The sequence below is a fragment of the Passer domesticus genome, chromosome 12 (genome assembly GCF_036417665.1).
Source record: "Passer domesticus isolate bPasDom1 chromosome 12, bPasDom1.hap1, whole genome shotgun sequence".
NCBI lineage: Eukaryota > Metazoa > Chordata > Aves > Passeriformes > Passeridae > Passer > Passer domesticus.
This window is the reverse complement of record NC_087485.1, coordinates 9242541-9263780: the sequence shown is the minus strand read 5'-3', so window position 1 is coordinate 9263780 and position 21240 is coordinate 9242541. Positions and strand designations below refer to the sequence as shown.

At 40.6% G+C, this 21240-nt stretch overlaps 1 protein-coding gene across 1 annotated transcript in view; it reads left to right on the top strand.

Moving 5' to 3' along the window:
• Positions 1–9537, top strand: part of MMP2 (matrix metallopeptidase 2) — a 29294-nt gene extending 19757 nt beyond the window's left edge. The window contains exons 10-13 of the mRNA XM_064387215.1: positions 3035–3171; positions 4916–5075; positions 7694–7803; positions 8547–9537. Of these exons, the coding sequence (XP_064243285.1) occupies positions 3035–3171; positions 4916–5075; positions 7694–7803; positions 8547–8650 (511 nt within the window). The 3' untranslated portion in view covers positions 8651–9537. The remainder of the gene's footprint in view (positions 1–3034; positions 3172–4915; positions 5076–7693; positions 7804–8546) is intronic.
• The last annotated feature ends 11703 nt before the right edge of the window (positions 9538–21240 follow it).

Here is a 21240-nt window from a genome sequence, read left to right as displayed (position 1 = left end):
AATTTTCAGCTAGGTATATGAAGCATTTATTACTATACTGCATGGTTCAACTCACCAGCTTTTAGTAACCAAAAAACCCCATGGTTACTTAGTTTATTTTCAAGGGTAGATACTATGATTCCATGTATTTCCTTCTAGATCAAATCTATATGATAGCCAGCATAATGGTGCTTTAGGTTTGAAGTTGGACTTTTTATCACAGGCTTTGTGTTTTAGCAATACAGAAATGGAATTTAAACCTTCTGCTTGTAAGAAGTTTCAATCTGGTCTGTGCGGACCACCCTGATACCTTTTGTATTCTTTCTCTTGGTCCTGTCAGCAGCAAGCTAAGACTCCGGTGATCCCTACTGGCAAGGAACATTCCTTCCTTGGCCACCAAATGGCCCCATAGTACTGACAGATCAGCCTCACAGGGCTGGCCCCACAGCCCCATACCAAGTTTGCCAAAAACAGTGCCCACGTTTACTAGTTTAGTCATCAGAGTGCTGAAGTATTCACCTGAGATCAGAGCCTTCACAGGAAAAACATTCTCACAGCAGTGAAACCCCTACCAAGCTCCACACCATTCCCAGATCCTGCTCCTCTCCTGCTCACTCATGGCTCTGGGTCTTCAGCCAGACCTCCACCTTGCTTCTGCCCTTGCAAGCCAGCAGTCACACACAGAACAATGTAAAATCTGCTCCTAAACCAGCAGAGTGATCCAATATTCTATATAATCCAAACAAAATAAGAGTATTTTGCATTTTGATACAGTTGGTCTAAGAACTATGCAAATACCAAAACAATCTGTTCAGACTGGCTCAGCCTTCATCCAGCATGCAGCAAAAGCAGACAACTGTTGAATTGTTTTGCTCTGGAATGGCTTTGCCTGTCAGTCTTGCAGCTTTCCAAGTATCAGGCAAACAGCATTGTGACTCACTTTTGGAATTCAAGAAACAACTGTCTGTCATGTGTCGTGTGACTTTTATGATTCATGAAAACTACCACAGAATCCAACTGTCACATGCCAAAGAGAGTAAATAGCAAAAAGGAGGTCAGATATGATTAATTCTTTCCAAAAACAAAAAAGTATTTTCCCTCCCCACCTCAAATCAAGGAAAGGAAATTACCAGGAAATGGGAATTACAGGAATTATGGCTGCTAGCCATAGAGAACAGTTGAGCTTTTCTATTGGGCACAGAATGCTCAAGAACAGCATTTCCACAGATGGTTTTATTTTGAAAGTGAACAAAAGTTCACACTTTGAAATTTATCAGGACACTAAAAAAGATCCACTTTCAATAGCTGCATATAAAAATCATCATCATCATCATTGCAAATATAGATTATGTTAAAATATGTCATAAAATACCTACTGTAAGTAAATTATTAAATCTGTCTATAAATTTAATATTAAGATTTATTATGGATGAGTTAAAACATTTTATTGTGTTCAAACTGAAATGAGAAAGCCAAATAATTAATTTCACCATTTCCTCAGTAAGATGTGTAGAAATTGAAACACCTTCTACCCAATTCAAAAACAAAATAAAATTCATCTTTGACAAAGTTTCCCATTCCAAAAGAAAACCTCACCAATTTAACAAGTCCCTTGAAATCTGTGGTTTATTAAAAACCTGGTGTTAAGTCTCCGTTGGCTCTGGAAAGTTTGAAATTCATGCAGATAGCAATTACTGGAGCTGATTCAGCCATAAATCAGGTAGAAACTTGACTGAGAATTCTGTAACTTGGATTTTTAAAGGAACTGCTTTTATGAATGCTGTGTTATAGAGATTTTCTATATGAATTTCTGTTCCATATCATATTGGTTCTTCTTTTCTGTCTAAAAAGACATGCATGAAATGAACAGTATTGCCTATTACAGCATGTCACGTGTTTAACACTTTCAGGAGGAGTAATTAGTCAGATGGCTTATTCTTTGCCTCCTTTTTTGTAAATGAAAATTATGAGTTATGCTCAAAGATGTTTCTGTACATGCTAAAAATACATCTATGTATGCAAAACATGGAGAGGATAACATATCACCATCTTCATTGTTGATAAAAGTACAGCAATTTATTAAATTAATTTAGGACTGCTCCTCCAAATTTTAGATTTAAAAAAATGCAGTTTAACATCCTGGGCTTCTCAAAGGTATCATTATTCTAGGCAGGAATGGGTAATAAAAATTTATACTCTGCAAAAAATTAAAATGCCAGCAGCTTCAGAAACATATTAATGGTAAAAGCAGTTTGACCTCAGAATTTAACGACTACAGCTTGGTGCAAGAGCAATTCCACCAGCCTGCTGATTTTTCATTTTATGTCAGAGTCAAAACTTTTGTTCTGTTGGGGAAAAAAGTTCTTCATTCTATGGAGGATGAAATAGCAGTGCCATTTTAAATACCAAAAGCCCTCAGCACAAAGCTTTGCCATTTAAAGATAATTAGAGCTTTTTAAAGCTTAAATCAAATGATCATCCTACTTATACATAAAATAGCCAATAAATTACCCTTTGCATTTCTCTAATGAACATTTTTAGTGCTAGCAGTTTCTTTTACAGCCAAACTCACTTCCAAGCACTATGATATACTACTATTAAATTTGAACTTTTAGTCACTACAATAGTAATTGCAAGAGCAGTTCATGGAATGCAAAACTCTGCTTTTGTTAAATGCTCATCCATCTGCTCCATCCACAGCACCAGGGGGGCTCTAACAGTTTAAATGCTGCATAAATGAGTTTATTTGTATGCTCAAAGCACTTTATTTGTGTACTCAAAGCATAGGATAAATTTTGCCCCGATGCAAAAAAGCAACAGGAACAATCAGCACAGCAATTTCACCTGCAGTCCAGCATGCAGCTTATGGTGCAGCAGCTCTAGCAGCATAAACTCCAGATAAATGAGTTTGCTTTTCAGTCAGCGGAGAGAAGTTACAAGTGTGCGCATGTGTGTGTGCGTGCGTGCTCACGTGGCTGTGCCAGCAGTGATGAGAAACAGATGTGCTGCTGAATTAGTTCATTGTAAATCTTGTACAATTTTCTGTTCTGCTCAGATTCATGTGGAGGACTATAAACCCCCGAGGAAAACCCACAGGTCCTCTTCTTGTTGCTACATTCTGGCCTGATCTGCCAGAGAAAATTGATGCTGTCTATGAGGCCCCTCAGGATGAGAAGGCTGTGTTTTTCTCAGGTATTGGTTTTAAAATATATATTTTTTTACATGTATGGGTTTTAAGTTTCAAAATATCCATTTGCATAATGTACCTGGGACAGGGAACAGCCTGTCTAAGAGCCAGCAGAGCTGACAGGTGGGGTGACACACCTTCCTATTCAGAAGTTGAGGATTTTAGGACAAAAGCTGGAAATTAAAGACTCAGAACAGCATTCAGCCTCCGGTACAACAAAAGGAGAACTATAAGCACCTAGAAAGAGACATTCAACAATAAGCAAAACCAAACAAGAATCATTATTTAAAATGCAAAGCAACAACAACAGTGGGAGCTCTCTTTCCTCAGTCCCTGCTCTGTTTTTCTTGTTTCCTTCCATTTTAAGCTATAATCTCAGCACATGTTGCTTGAGAAAACTACACTTTCTTTTTTCTCCTCATGCCTCTTCCTGTCTCCTTGTCTTTTGCCAAAGACTGACTTCCACTTTGGCTTCCAAGCATCTTCCTTGGTGGCTCATCAGGCAGAGGATACAGGCAAGCTGCCGCCATGGGAGAGGAGGAGGACAGGAAGCTCTGCTCTGTCTGTCACATATGGTTCAGCTGTAGTGGCCAAATGAGCAGAGCTGTGAGACTGTTTTCAACACGAAGAACTGAGCCAGCAAAACCTAGGCTCCAGTATCTACTAAAAACATGACTAAACATCTCCAGTCATGTAAAAACCATATGGCAAATGCTGTACATTTTCTGTACAGAAGAGAAAAAAGTAATGATAATCTATTCCACATGGCTCAGGGGCCATTTGCTTTAGTTTACATAGATGGGGGAAAAAACCCTAAATTAGTCAGGCAAACCAAAGCACTTCAAATATTGCATATATATTTGCATTATATTGCATATAATCCTATCACATCTATGCCTCTCTTTTTCTTTATAAATTCCAGGGAAACATAGCTAACCTGCTTTAACAAATAAATAAATAAGAACTATCAAAAAACAAAGATTGGTTTGAAAATAACACAACTGTCTTAAAATACTTACTAGTTAGTCCCACCCTTTGCTTCTGAATAGTGAATCAGTAACTTCTAAGAATCTCAAATGCCAGACTTTACATTTTTCTCACATTAATACGCTACTTACCTACTTTCCCACTAGCACAGAATCAAAGAAGTGTCCTTTCATGAATAAATCTTTCCATGGCTTTCAGATAATTCCATAAGACTATTTACTAAGCAAATTATAATTCCATGTAGAGAAAACAGAACACCACTACATAGTCCACTAATAGATATCTGGAGAGACATTGGATAATGTTTTGTGACAAAGGACAACAGGAACTCTGAGCAAAAACTATTAATCACTCAATAAAACTGGCCAGCAAAATAAGTAAAGGGTGAAAATGAGCTGCTGCATTTCAACATCAGGTGCCCCTGCCTGGTTTCAGACAATTTTTATCATACAAAAAATTTCCTGTATAAACTATGTGTTTTAGCATATAACTCCAATTTACCAAGGCAGTGTCTGTCTCAAAGGGCCATCAGCTAAGAAGGGAGGAAGCAAGAGAAATGAGGGGCTGTCTTTTTCTGAGGCAAGGAGCACTTGTGGTAATCACTGTCCACTTGGATTGTATTCACAGATGGTAAAATACTAGACAGACAAATGGTACAGCTAGCACAATAAAAAGTCACATGGCAAAGCAAAGAAGAAGAAATACCCTTTTGTTACTGATTAATAAACAGGTTTTGTTTGCTTTTTTTGCTCCCCTACTTAGGAAATGAGTACTGGGTTTATTCAGCCAGCAACTTGGACAGGGGCTATCCAAAGAAACTCAGCAGCCTGGGACTGCCCCCTGATGTGCAGCGTGTGGATGCAGCTTTCAACTGGGGCAGGAACAAGAGGACATACATTTTTGCTGGAGACAGATACTGGAAGTAAGATGCATTGAGTGGTGGTGGGATGCTGTTAGCTGTCTCCAGGGCTGAATGCACCCTGAGCTTCAGGAGGCAGGGACCAAACACAGGGCACATCCTCTGGGAATGCAAAACAAGGGCTGCCAGGACAGTGCTGACTGCAGGAAAGTGCTTCAGTACAGCAACAGGAAACTGGCACATATTTGAGAAAATAACAGCCTCAAAAACAGCAATGGAACAGGATATCTGGGAGTGTCTGTCAGGTTGCCCACCACTAACTCTCCCTGTGCCCCCATGTACCAGCAGCTGCCCCACATCAGTCCCTGGCTCTTAAGAGGGGCAAGCTGTCCTTGCTGTCAGCTCAAAAATGCTGGGAGAAAACTCTACAAGGAATTCATTAAAAATGCACTGAGCTCCAATCACTTGAATTCAAAGTCTGACCAGATTGCCTAAGAAATTCTTTCACTAAGCCATCAGGTTCAGAGGCACTGGATTTAAAGGAAACAGCAGTGTGACTAAACATGCTGGGGATGACTATAAATCCTTTCAGCAGCTGATCTACCATCACTTACACCTTTGCTCTACTAATATAGTTGGCACTGAGGAAATCAGAACAAGCCACAAGTGTATTTGTAAGTACTCTGAGAAAAATCTTAGCTTCAATACATTTTGACAGTCTCTCAATCCTTTTCATGTTTCCAGTGAAACTCAGGTGACCTGCTACCATGCTCTTATCTTATCATCTTAGATTAAGAAAGAATGTCCTTAGAAAGTCTCAAGGCTATTACTGTGGTAGAAATAAATATCCTACACCTGGTATTTAATATAATTTCATCACCATAAGTGCCATGAAGATCTGGCACAAAAGACCATCTTAAAAAGCTGAGGAGGATCTTTGTGAGTTACCTGGATGCTGTCAAAATGGCATCAGAACAAAACAGATGCCCTGACTCCTGCAGTCACTGTCAGAGGCCTGCTCCAGGAACAGGACTTCACTGCAGGAATGCAGACATTACACAACAGGCTGAAAGTGAACCCATTCATTAACTGACAATTTAGAGGAAAGTTAAACATCAGAAATAACTACCAGAAATCTAAAAGATTCTCCAATTTTTAAGGGTTCATTCTGAGAGATGTTCTATATAAGATATCAAAGGAGGTCTCAGTATAATTGAGTCCATTTTATGTGAACAATAATTTCATGTTATGATTAAACTGAATTACTTTATTTTGTCCTAATGGCTGTGGATTCCTGTAAGTAAATAAAATACTCTTTCCATACAATTGCCATTTGATCATAATTTTAAATTACTTTAAGGACAGTAATACACTCTTCTCCATTACCTAAAGAAAAAAAAAACCTAAAAACTTAATGAATGTTATTGATTCTTTAATGTCATATTGTAGAGGCCATTTAAACACTTCCAAGTACTTCTAATACAGCCATTTGCAACACTTCAGACTCCTACTAAAACCTACAGACTATGAGTTAAAAAGCTGCTGGTTTCCTCTGTACCAACTATTGTTTTGATTAACTGTGCTGCAGGGCCTCCAAGTAATTCATCACTCCAATCACAGACAGTATTTCTATCAAAGTACCTTATCAAGTTCAGTCACTGCAGAATGCATAATTTATTGTTCAGGAAACAAAATAGGATTAAGTGATTTCTATCTGTATAAAGAAGAAAGCAAGCAGTTGAAAAACATTTCAGAAAAAAAATGCATCTCTGTTGAACAGACGCTATAACCCTTAAGTATGTGGCTGTTACATTTTATACAAGGACTCTGTCAGTGGAATCAAAATACTTAGATACCATAGTCCTTCCTGTGTCATTATCACACTTACTTTAAATGGATTTTTTGGAAGCCTTCTCTCTCCTTCATTCCAGCCACAAGCTATTTTAGTGTTATTATAACAAGACTGTTGAGCAGAGCAAAGTTTTGTGATGTAGGGGAAAAGGAGTTGGCTCAGATTCCACAGTTGAAGTTTTAAAGCTACCCAGCAAGGTATTAGATTTTCTTTAAATAGCCCAGCAAAAAAATAGTAAGGAATGTAAATTAATAATTTAAATTGATTTTGACCAACCTAGTGCTCATTAGTACTGGTGTAACTTTGAATATATTCCAAGTGGTTCCATAGAGCAGTGAGGGAAAAGTAACCTGAGATACCTATGGACATGGGTATATAGAAATTGGGAACATAAATGGTTTTCTCCCTCCAGTACTGTCAAGGACAACCTTTCTGATGTCTCCTGCTCCTGAAGAGGTGCTTGAACACCTGAAGGGACATTGAGGCCTCACATGATGTACTTGAAGCCTGTTTCAAATGATATTGCACATCACTGTGCTCAGGACACCTACACGCCTCCTGCTCAGCATTGATTCCTATCCAAATTACATTTCTGGAAAGAACTTTCCTTAGAAATTGTATTTTCAATTCAGCGCTGCATTTTTGAAGGAAAGACATAAAATTTAAAGGAATCAGTGATAATTATAATGAAATAGAAACCACATTACAATCTCAGTTATTATATTTCTATTTGTTTATATAGTCATATTTGCTGAGGACACCCTGAAAAATTATACAACAATTTAATATTAAGTGCAGATTTGTAATGTAAAGATATCATTTCCTTCAGGTACAATGAAGAAAAGAAGAAAATGGAGCTTGCATCCCCTAAATTCATTGCTGACTCTTGGAATGGTGTTCCAGATAACCTCGATGCTGTTCTGGGCCTTGGGGACAGTGGTAAGCTGTAATTCTGATTTAAATCACTAACAAACTCTCCTATTTGTTTGCTGCAAGACTTATTGGAGACTTTAATTTCTTGTGGTCCATGAGCAGGAGCCAAATGGAGCCACCCAATGCCTAATGCACAGGATGTCCTAACACCAGGGTGCATGACCGAGCCAGTCCTTGTGGCTTGGACATGTCCCAGCTCCTTGACACTCCCCAGGCTCCTCCACACCAGCACACAGCCCCAGCACCATTTCAGCACCATCCTGCCCTAGCACAACCAGAACTCAAGTATGATAATCTTCCTCATCACAGGCATGAATGGGTTTTATGTTGCAATTTTTCTTAATTTTTTATGCACTCCAGCTGAGATCCTGGCCCATGGTTTTAAGGGGCCTTAAATTTTGCACAGATATGCACTAAAGTCTGAAAGCAACACTAGTGTCACATGAGTCTTGACTCAGTCACATTTTCAACATCTATTTTGCCAGCAAACATTTCATCCCAGAAAACTCTGGCTCACAAAATAGTGACCTTAATAAGGCTCCATTTAACAACAGCTCTCTTCTACAGGATGGGAATTTTAATGCATTTTTTAAATATATCTTTTTTATAATACAAATACATATGAATATTTTGGTAAATAAGTCAGTCATTCAGTTCATTAAGCTTCATGAAGTCACAAAGACAAAAAATCTTTGATCAAGAATTATATGCTCCATAATCTAAGCATGTTTATTTATTTATTTTAACAGGATATACCTACTTTTTCAAAGATCAGTTCTATCTACAAATGGAAGACAAGAGTTTGAAGATTGTTAAAATAGGCAAGATAAGCTCTGACTGGTTGGGTTGCTGAACCATATGAGATATCAATAACCAAATATTTACTTTTTTGTTATATGCCTTATCTGTAATTAGAAATAGATCTGAATGCTAATTACTGGACCAGTCTGGTACTGGCACCAAAACACTAAGTACCAGTACTGTACACATCAGATAATTTAAGAGTGTTTGCCTCCTCAGTATACAAAAGATGTTTACGTATATATTCTGGTACAATTTTTCCGTTGTCATGCTAGTCATAGTAGTGCTATGAACAGAACAGCCATCATTCTTTATTGCCTTGGTGCTTAAACAAAGCCTTGGAACCTTTGGAGACTGGATCATGCCCCTCTGTTATTCACATACCAGATAGGCTCAAATGAGATGTACCAGCAGTGCACTTTGATTTTTATTTTTTTTAATACAACTCTGTTATAAATGGATGGTTTGTCTTAATGTTTTTCACCCTCTTACAAGTTTGATCATTACTTCCATTTATTTACATAATAATACAGAAAGACTGTCAAAGGCACAGGTTGCCTCAGGATCTGCTTTGTGTTGATGCATGATAGAATCATGGCAAAAAACTGTGTTAAAGTATTGTTTTAAAGTACTTTTTATTTTAATACCTTAGTTAAATTTAGCAATTTGCTTCATGCACTTTGTTACTACTATATAACTTGTTTATATGGATGGAAACGACTCAGATTTTTGAAGACAATGCCTTATACATAAAAGTCAAGTACTGTTAAACGTGTTTTACTTTTCTGTTCTTGATAATATTGGGGGGGTTGTTCAATCAGGCTTTGTTCTTTTCACAAACTGATAGAATGTTTCTCATTAAAAAATAAACCAGAAAAGAATGTCCCACACATGAAGTGCCAACAATACCAATAAAATCAAATTACACTGTCAACGCTACTCATGGCCAGGCTTCCTTGTATCACTTGAAATTATAAATCTAGTGGCACATTTCAGTGCATTACCTGTCAAAGGCAAAAACACTACCCCAGTATATAAGCACATAGGGGGTTTATTTAGAAACCTAGGTTATTTTCTCTGTTGGTTCCAAGGTGCGACTGCAGCAATTTAATTAAAGAGATGATATGGCCCCATGTCTGTGCAAAGCCTGCTACCCTCCCTGAACAGCTTCTGCTCCTGTCTGTCATCCACACTCTCACAGGCACCTCTCCACAGCCCAGGCAGGAAGACAGGGTGTATGTATCCTATAGGGATGGAAGCTTGAGAAACAGGGATGTAAACCTTATCCTGCTCATGAGATCAGACACCATCTGGACAAAGATCTTATCCTGCTCCATACACATGAAATACTTCATAATCCTCTATGGATCAGGCAAGGGGTCAACCTAGGTCCTTCTAAAAACATCTTTAAGTCCACGATTCACAGAACTGACCAGTAGCTAATACCTGAGCCCATGACCTGGTTTCTTCTCATATCCTCTACAACTTCTTGTTTGTTTACTCGCTGCTTTCCTGTTCTAAGCAGAGTTTTTTTACTATGATATTCTGAAAAGATACTTTTTCTGAAATGGTATTTGCCAAATCAACTTTTACTTGCACTCATCCAGATATAACTCTACTTTAAGAAGTTGTCAATTACTATAGACAATCCTCACTTCGATGAGCCAGCACTATTTTGATTCATGCCAAAAGGAAAGATGCCTTATCTCCTCCTCAGAATACTCATTCTCATTAGAAATTATTAATTGCCTTCACAATTAGTCTTCACCAGAGCCAACAAAACACAAAACAAAGTGGGTCTAATTGGAAAATATTTGTGTTTCAGTTTTTACAAATACCTGGCAACCCTCTATTGCAGGATCTATTTCAGGGATGTATGATCTGTCCTGATCATAAACATTTTCCTGCACTAGCGCTGAAAATATTCCCTAGCTTTAATGACTGCCAGGCATTCCTTTTGAGCACTGCAATAATTTAAGCTCTGTTATAAGAATCCTCAATAACCATCCCCTGAAGATTTTTATGTTCTTATGTCAATACTGCTCCAGAATGCCTACTCTAGCATCTGTATTTAATATGGAAGGGGTTTCAAACATAGATATAGTAGAACATTTGCAATGGGCCTTCCAGCTCTGAACTTGCTAAATCACATTTCTACTGATTACTGACATAGTTTCCTTTTTGTCTACAACTCATGCATGTTCTGCAATATTGGCAAACTTACCATCTTATGTTCTGTAGTAATAGCACCATAATCCTACAAAACTCTGCACATCTGGTGGGTGTAAGGAGTTCTGCTCAGTGTCTCCTTTTGTTCTCCTGTGTAAACCCATTCTCCAATGACTAAATCACTGGCAGAAAACCAGAAATAAATTTTCTGTCCTTAACCCAATGCACACTTCTTTGGGTTCAGTTTCAGACTGGCGACATTAAGATTAACACAGGTCATTTATAAACACATCTGTTTCTGTTCATCAGCTGTAACATTTGCCAGGTTATCACTTATGTATGTCAGACAAGCTGGGGGAGTATACCGACCTTCTCATTAGCCTTTCACATCTGACCTGGGAAACACTAAGTCACAAAATGTGTCCTGAAAAAGTCTTTGGGTCTAATTCCACTTATTGAGAGCCACTTCTAAAACCTGCCTCTCCTTTCCTGCTTGTAATGATTTAACCATGAGACAGAAGCACTGCAGCTCAGCCTGTACCCGACATGTCCCATGCAAATCCATCCCACTCATCTGCTTCCCTGTTTCAGTCTGTCCCAATGCTATGGACTTTCTTGATGATCCCTAGACCCTTGGCTGAACCACATTATCCTTCCCAAGCTTCTTTTTTCACCTCTCTTATGCACTTTGAGACTGTGCTCTTGTCAAGGAGGACACCACCCTTGCCTTTCCTGCCCTCAACACACTGCTCCCAAGACATTTTCAGAACAGAACCAAGAGTTTTTACCCTCCTTCTTCAAAAAGAAGCAAAGGGAAAAAGCGTGTTTACCTCAAAGCCATACAAAATCCAGCACAAACATTTATTGAAGTTGTTCTACTTCTAGAGTTTTATTAAATTGAAGTTGGGTTCACTTAGGATTTTTTGGTGTCAGGGTAGAGTTGCACACACGTTGCACCAAAGCTTGTTGCAACATGGGGAGAGTTCAGACTCTTGCTCCTTGAGCTGAAGGAAATCTCTCCCATTTATGAGCAGGATGGGCTGCAGGCCCCCAGCAGGGCAGCTCCAGTCCAGCAGGGCAAAGGGCAGTGGTTTAGCAACTGCTCCATCACAGTGCATAAAAAGCAGCCAAGGCTATAATGAAATTCCACAGCTTAAACACTCAACAGACAGAGCAGCCTGAACTGTGAATCATGCTTAACAGTTTGTGTCTCACTAATACTTTGCATTTGCTAAAAATACAATTTCTTCCTGCTACTCTGTCTTGATTTTACAAAGCAGCAGTTACCCATAAATTGTAACTGTGCTGTTCTTAAAATCAGGAGGAAGTAGGCCCTTTAGGTCCATTTTGGACACATTATTTATATTTATAAATGCAGACATGTATGTTTTTAGCAGAAAAGACTAAGTGAATCAACATACTTCTGCTTTTGGAAGAGCTGAAATCAGAAAACAAGCAGGCATTGAGCTCTGTGGAATCACAGAGATTGGTACATGCAAAGAGAAACACTTGTTCCAGACTGGTTATGTAAAATAATCAGAAGTATTAGGTGTTTCCAGGTAGGAAACTGTAGTAAGAACAAAAACAAAATTTAAAAAAATCTCAAAACACCAACCAAGCCAACAATTATGTCTTCAGATCAAGACTCCTTGCCTTTTCAGAGAATATTCTTCATCAGACATATTATTTCTCATGTTTTTTGGGAAAAAAAATTCCTGACCTGGACCAAGAAGGGAATGGATTAAGTGAACCAATAGTCTCTTCTAGTCTTGAACTGCCTTAGGCCATTAAATTAATTTCTATTATTTAAGAAGTATATATAATAGTTTTTTCTAAATTACATATTAAATGTATGGCTGCATGAATACATGCAAATGCACACCCAAAGAAATAGCTCATGGCTATATTAGAATATTTTTCCCCATAGATGTCAGAATAAAATATTTGGGTTGAAGAGACCTATGACAATTATTTAGTCCAACTGTGTGAAGGCTAATTGACCTAAATCTGCTCAGCACATAACACCAGTTTTTCCCTTCTTCAGAAAATAAATCACAGCCTGAGCAAAGAACAACACAGTGAGATAAAGTAAAAGTGTTCAGCCTGCATGGGTGATCTTCCCTGGTAGCACTACTGGAGATAACAGCCAAGAAATCCAAGATAATCAGTAGTTCATTTGTTTTATTGCTCAAACACTTTCTCCATAGCTGCAATAGCTCCATGAGAGGCCACACCAGCACTGGTAGGTTGGTCAGTGCAACTGGGAAGGCCACACTGCCTGCTTGTGTTATCACTGGATCATTCTTTCACCTCATTTTGCAAATCCCCAAACTCCCAGGAGGCTTCTAAAGTTCAGCTTCAGCCAGATTCACCATACTCATGCTCAGAATCTTTTGACAACCAACAAGCCAGCCAGGAAGAGGGATACAAGAATAAAAAAACCTCCTAACACTACAGGTCTGCATGTCTTCTGCAAATCCTGCCACAGAGGCTCTGCACAATGAGCCAGAGGGTGACAAAACAGAATCTGTTGAACTTTCAGCTGTCTTTTACTGCACAGTCCTCTCCTCTGGGACTTCTCAGAATTACTCACAAATGACTGACTTGCTTTGCTATTAAGAATTTGTTAGCATTGCCAAAATAAACTAAAATTGTAAGAGGATAATTGTTTTAATTTAGATTAGCCTGGAGTTTTGGCAGTCTGTCTCTGGAATTAGGTGGAGGTGGTCTCCACTTTCTAAAAGCCAGGAATTCACAATATTAAGCTATCCAAGTGGGCTTATTTTCCATGTCTCTTACCACTGCTTCAACCTTGGACTGCTTCACAGCTATAGTCTGTCTTGCCCATGCCTCTTACAGCACAAAATTGCTGCCAAAAGGGCTGAAGCCTGAAAGCAGCTTCACACTCTGCAGTTGTGTGCCAGGCAATGATGCAGACCCAGCACCTCCACTGCATAAAATTCCTAATCACCACTAACCAAGGAATTGGGAAATTCAACCCCAGGTCTCCCACCCAGTGCCACATCACAGAGTTACTTCAGCCTTGGAGACATTATTTCTACTGTGGCTGCACCTAAACAATCTGGCCACGGCCACTCTCCACTGCTCTCCTGAACCCGACCCAGTGGCACCCCCACAGCAGAGTTCAGTGCCTCAGGACAGCAGCAGAGCAGTGAATAAGGCAAACCAACTCACAGGGCTTTACCAGACAGACAAGACCTGCATGCAGAAGGAAGACAAGGGCCCTGCTTCCTCTCTGTGGTCAATGCACTGACTGTTGAACCCAGGCCTCAAAAGGGAGAGAGTCATTTCTCACTAGCTGAAGATGTGGCAAGGCTCATTAAATTCTAGCATTTTCATGCTTTTCTATTAAGAGAATGTACTTTTCAAGGCCACTCACTATTCTATTCATCAGCAGCTCAAAAGAATGAAGTAGGAGGACTTACACTGAAAATCCTTTTTCTGTTGTTTCTAATGTTGTCAAAGGGGCTTCTAAACCCCTTATTTGTAGGACTTTCATCCATTCTTACATTTAGATGCCTTTCTATGTAGCACTGCACAGCACTGTATTTCCATATAAGATTGCCAATGCTAAAATTCTTAGGAATTTAAGTAATGTAGTATTATCTGAATAACTGTGACGTGAACTAGGCTGCTGTAGACACCACACAGCACACTGTGAAAAGGCAAAAGGAGGTTCTGCAAAAATTGTGGTGGAAAAAATACAACCAAAATTTGTGAGCCTTACTCTCTCCTAAGTTTGGAATAAACTGCATTCTCACTAGCCCAAAGTAGGCTAATTCAGAAGGACATTTATGAAATGTGGATGTAAACTAGAACCATTCCTGGAGTTCCAGGGGATAAAAGCCTCTGCAGAGGCAAGAAGTGGCTTTACAATAATTGACAGCTTTAAAGCAAACCGAAGGAGAGTTATTGCAGTTGACACAGTTTGATTTTCCTTCCAGAGTCAGCAGACGGGCTGTCACGGACAAACATTTGGGAAGGGGAGTGTGCTGAAGCTCTCGCAGTGGGCGCGTTCCGCGCTCCCGGGCTCGGAGCGGCCCCTGCGGGAGCGCGGCCGCACCGCACCCGGCCCGCGGAGCGCCGGCACCGGACAGGGCCCCGAGCCCTGACACCGCTCCTGGAGCACGGCCCCGGGACAGGGCCCCGAGCCCTGACACCGCTCCTGGAGCACGGCACCGGGACAGGGCCCCGAGCCCTGACACCGCTCCTGGAGCACGGCACCGGGACAGGGCTCTTCCAGCCCTGACACCGCTCCTGCTGCAGCACGGCACCGGGACAGGGCTCTTCCAGCCCTGACACCGCTCCTGCTGCAGCACGGCACCGGGACAGGGCCCCGAGCCCTGACACCGCTCCTGGAGCACGGCACCGGGACAGGGCCCCGAGCCCTGACACCGCTGCTCCCTCCACCAAGGCACCGGGACAGGGCTCTTCCAGCCCTGACACCGCTCCTGGAGCACGGCCCCGGGACAGGGCCCCGAGCCCTGACACCGCTCCTGGAGCACGGCACCGGGACAGGGCTCTTCCAGCCCTGACACCGCTCCTGGAGCACGGCACCGGGACAGGGCTCTTCCAGCCCTGACACCGCTCCTGGAGCACGGCACCGGGACAGGGCCCCGAGCCCTGACACCGCTCCTGGAGCACGGCACCGGGACAGGGCCCCGAGCCCTGACACCGCTCCTGCAGCACGGCACCGGGACAGGGCCCCGAGCCCTGACACCGCTGCTCCCTCCACCAAGGCACCGGGACAAAGCTCCCCGGAGCTCGGGCAGCGCTCCTCCTGCAGCACGGCCCCACAGCAGCCCCCTGCACCAAAGGCAGCACACAGAACAGCTGCGTCCCTCGGAGTCCTCGATGCCCTGAAAGATGCTGCCGAGCAGGAGGCTTGAAGGATTTTGCTCTCTTTGGGGCGGTTATTTTGGGGTAGTACCAAGCTATTTTAAAAGATAAAGAATGCTTAAACATCCAAAGGAAAGCACATTTTGTTAGGAATAAGTGTGAAAATTCTTTTACAGAATCAATTCTATAAAGAGAGGGAGAACTGTTGAATCACATTCCACAACTCCCATATACACTCTGCCATATGTATGCTCCATACTCATTTAGGGGAAGTTTTTTCCCTGAGTTTGTCTCTCCTTCCTCATGTCCCTCAAGCTCTTCATTTTAGTCACCATCCCTTCAAGCCAAATGTGGAAAGTCATCCTAAGTCTGCAGCACAATCTTCAGCCAGGACAAGCTGGGAAATGACTGAGCCACGTTCAAGGAATTTCCTCACTGTAGGAGGCAAGTCCCCCACAGCAACTCCTGCCAGTCTGAAGAGCAAATATTGTCTTTATAGCAGCACAGTGTGCTGCCAGGAGACCTCTGGCCATGTTTCAGCACTATCTCCACCATGCACTATGGGTATTCCAACCTATTATCTGTATTTTTTCCAGACTTGTTAAAGTCTTTGTTCTTTAAACTGATACCACCTGAATGTAATTTTAACAGGTCACCTTGGTGCAATTCTGTGGCATAATTCAACACCTGAAACTGTTTATTTAACTCTAAAATTTTCTTTAAAAAGTAATTATTTTTAGATCTTGGCCTGTGACTCGTATGTCAACTTCCCCTCTCAGAGAATGGGAAATTATTCAGACCTTGCCTCTATGGATAAAAGGTATGGTACAACTGTGGCATCCCAGTGGAAGTATGGCCTGAAATATCTTGGTGTGCTTGAGAACACAGAAGATAGAGTGGGAAACCTTTCTAATTAGGAGAGATGACTGCTGCACACTCACACCCCTAAACACACAACTTAGGGAGAGAAACCAAGGAGGATGGGCAGTGCCACCCAGTCTCACATTAACAGTGCAAATACAGAGCTACCAGGCAGTAACTGCACAGGATAATCCAAAATGTGAGAATGGCCACAGCAAAAGAGCAAGGAGAGTGGTGAATGAGTAGCTAAGTAACCACGTGGTTCATCTTCACAGAGATTGTGGCTCTGTTTCACCCTTGGAAAGCCAGCACTGGCCTCACCTCCCTTGTGCCATCCCACCTGAACATCACTCAGCACTCAGTGTTGGAGGGGCAGCAACACAAAGCCACACTTTGAATCCAAAAATTATTCCTCTTGACCAGACAGCTGTTACAGCTGCTACTGCTCTTAGGCTAATACCAAAATTTCAGACATCATGGAAATACTAACAAAGTATTGACAGTATAAAATAAATATGCAAGCAGCTCAAAACTCTGAGATCAACTAACTTATCATTAGAGGTCTTCCTTCTGCTATTATTTACAGGGGGGAAGGGATCACCAGAAGAGGAATAATCATAAGAAAGGTAACAGATAAATTATTACTAGAGACAGAACTACTGAATTCCATTCCAGCACCTGGGCATGTTTCATACAACTATGTAGAGTTATCAGGATATAAAATCAATTCAAAACATAGACCATGCTCCTGGCAGGGTCTTTACTGCAGCAGATGTCTGTCAATAAACAGAAATTTAACTGTGCCTCGATGGCACTTCATTATCTGGAGCTCAAGAATACTACTAAATACTTCACATTTATATAGATTAATCTATTCTCACTTACTGTCTAATATCCATCACAATCTCATCTATGTTGGCAAGACCTCTCCATTTCCCTGATGGGATGAGTGTGTACCATTAACATGGACAGGTTTTATCTGTGTCACTGGTGGCTAGTCATAAAAACACTTTCAGTTTACCAAAATGCAAGATGATTGTATTATTACCATTATTTAAAAAAAACAACACATTTACCTGGAGTTAAACACAACAGCACTGCATTGTGGATAAAGGAGGAATGTTCTTTTCTTCCTATTTGCAAGGCACTTTAAAACAGCTCAGCATTCATGCTGAGTTTGGGGAAGGAAGGGTTAAAGCGAAGGTTCCTCCTCCCCGCTCAGAGCACTTTAGAACAGTAGATACTCATTTCAACATAAATGTGGTACATAAAACTCTGATTGTGCATATGCTCAGTAGTGCTTTTGCAGCTTTTACATTTCAAGGAGCATTGTGATAATTTAACCTGATCTCCTTAAATGTCCCTTCAAATTCAACCACTGATTACTACATCAATCAGTCACTTTTACCCTTGATTTAAGGGCTATAAACAACAGAAAATTTACCACATTAAATGACTGTCCTCTTAAGTAGTTCAATTTCCACAATGCCATGAGTGACAGCTTATTTTTCATCCAACATGAAGGATATGAGGAAACCACAGGACATGACTGGGTTCCAAATCATGCTGTTTATGAACTATGTGCAAACATACAAACCCTGCTAGCTGAGTGTCTCTCCAAAGCCCTGTATCAGACCTCCAGAGCCCAGGAACTGTGCTGTTTATACATGTGCACAAGAATTTCACATCCAGTATAGAACATGCTTTCAACAAATTTGTCCATAATATTTCTTACTCTTCAAAATTATTGACTGCAGCTGTGTTTTTGAAAACGTGCTTCAGCTTAGTTCATTGATGGAGAATTTGTTTTATAATATTCACTAACTCAGACTAGCCCTGGTGGTCTAAGCAGAAGCTAGAACTACCTGGTCTTCCAAGAAAAAAAGTATTTAAGAATGTTAAATTCAAATTTTCAGAAGTTAAATTAGAATAAATTGAATAACACAACTATTTTTTCAACTTTTTCCATGATACTACTGCATACATCCTTTCAGGACGTGTGTGGTCTGGACTTGTTAAGTTCCAGTAAGAATCAGAGCCAATGAAATGATTCCTCAATAGAGGAAGAAGGAAAAAGCTCTTGTTTTCATCAACTTGCAGTGTTAGATGTGATCAACAGATAGTGGAATGCAGAATTTAAAACCAGACAGATTATCAATTATTACATAGTAACACATGCTCATTTCACCAGTTACATCATTTGCCCACAGCAAAAACTACATCTACCCTGTCCAAGCCTTCAGACACACATCAACACAATGAATAAGAAATAATAGATAGAGATTCATTTATACTTCCTTTTTCTTAGAATTACTGGTGAAGGCAGCAGTGTTTTTTATCCAAAGTTTTTATACATCATTTACTCAAAACCAAAAAAAAAAAATGTGTTTTCATAAAGTGCATTATAGCCAAGAAACAGAGAGAGAAAAGGAATTTCCTGATGACCTGACAAAAATACAACTACAGCATATTGGAACAAGTTCTCAGTCTAGGGTTCTAAAAACCACAAAACCCAGAACTCCAAGGACACTGCACCGACAAAAGGCATCCCGAGGGGAACACAAAACTGCCACAACATGGCTCCCTCCATGGCTTTTTCCTTGGAACCAACCTTAGCCCAAGGCTGCTCTTCCTGCCTAGGGTTAGGGTTCTGAAAACCACAAAGCCCAGAGCTCCAGGCTAAATATTTTGAATCAAAGCAGCACTATACACAATTAAAAAGAAACTCAAAAAATTCTATATAGTTTTATGTCAGGCAACTTCTGTTCTAAAGTTTAATAATCTGTTTAAAAATTAAATATTTTTAAAAGGCAACCGAATGATAACAGCAAGGCATGAAGAAAAAGTCACTGGAATTCAGACAATGGTATTGTTATTTTCAGGATACTGAATTGTTGTAACTCAGTCTTCTATCTCTGTAGCAAGGTGATGTTCAAAAGTATCAAGTAATAATGCCAACCTTTTGTATATCAAGACACATTATAAACCTTGATTAATGAACCCATGGGACACTTCTGTAAGCTCAGGAGTTCATTGTGGAGCTGGGGAGTCAGAACTGGCGCAGGAAGAGGCACCAGGTCCAGAATGTCACCTTCTCTGAAGAACAGCAGAGCAACCACACATGTCCTAATCCCTCCCCCTTACAAGATTTGTAGGGCCAATAACAGGCAAGGCAGGCTGTACTCATAATTGTGGAACTTCCTAATTTTGGTGTAATTATGGGCTGGTAGTGGTTCACTCTTAGTGCCAGCCCAAAGGCCAGCAGCACCAAAGAATCTCACTGGGGTCCTAACTGCCTCTGTAGGAGGTGTAGGAACAACAAAACACAGCCTCCTTTCAGAAAGACAAACCAGAATATTCAACATACAGCATTATTGATAGAAATTACACAATTTATTGGACTTCTGTCCAGAAAACACAACAGGAACTTGTGCATCTGCAGCAGTATGTTCTATCCTATCACGTAAGACATTCCCAAATGGATAAATCAATCAGCCCAACGTGCAACTGTGCAGCCCTAAGTAGAAATTAGCTTTTTCTTTATTCCAGCAACAATTCAACACTTGCTGTACCAAGGCCCTGCCCAGTGACATTGGATTAGACCACCATATCACAGGGCATCCTTTACATTGTTTTAGCGAAGCAGAACAAGCTCCATGCACATCTGTGCTTGCTAAAATCCCTGGCCTTTTATCTCAAAGTTCCTTAAACATGTTTATTCTTCTCTCAGTACTTTTAAACTCAGCCACAAACTTTGTGCCATGTTATGACAGCCTGTTTGTTTTAAGGTATTCAAGGATATTTAGAGGTCTTAACATCCAGTGCATCTTACCCATGCAAAGGCAGACCATTTACTTTGGGACAGAGAACAGGAAGAAGAAATCTCAAAAAAACACCCCAAAGAACTCTCCAATGTTTCCATTCTTGCATCATTAAACTACTTTCTTCCATGACATTATCTCCATGGGAGATGTGCCCTAGGTCTGTGTTAAAGCAAGCAACTTTACTTTCATGGATAAGCATTACAATTGCCAGTTTTAGCCACAGAAAAACAGATCTAAACTAGCTTGAGAACCAATCCAACCTCACCAAATAAACCATGAACACATTTTAGAATGCTGCAACTCCAGCCTTCTGCTAGTCCATGCAAAGCTAGACAACATCACTTACTGTAATACAGGTAGCATTACTGTTATTGTACAAGTCCCCTACAGTGATCTTTGGAAAAAAAGGAGAGAAAGAGAAAGCTCTGCATGACAGGCAATGGTTGTCTTGCCTGGAAAACTACACAAAAGCTCTAAAATGATATATGGCAATGAGTAGTAAAAAGCACAAGCAGAATATAAAACTGGAGAGACTGCCTTTCATTCTGAAAATATTCAAGTGATATTTCTGCTTAGGATGGAGTCACATACTGGCCCTGTCACAATCTACCCTTTTCACTTGCTTCCTGCTTGGTTGCTAACTGGGCCCTGAAGAGATGCAAAGGAGATTTGCTGAAAGGACTACTCAGGAAAATCAGTTATATTTGCAGACATTTGTAAAAACAGTTACAGATACATCTTCAAACTTTCAAACACTTTAAGCCTGATATCTTGGGAGACTAAAAATGGTAACCGGGAGAGTTGGTAGAGTTACTGAGGAAGACTTCAGATGGAAGGAAGTGCTGGCCTGGCACTTAGGAAAGGAAGTCCTTTGACACGAGAGACAGCAGCTCTGAACACCACTGCCAGCAAAGCATTAACACCTCCA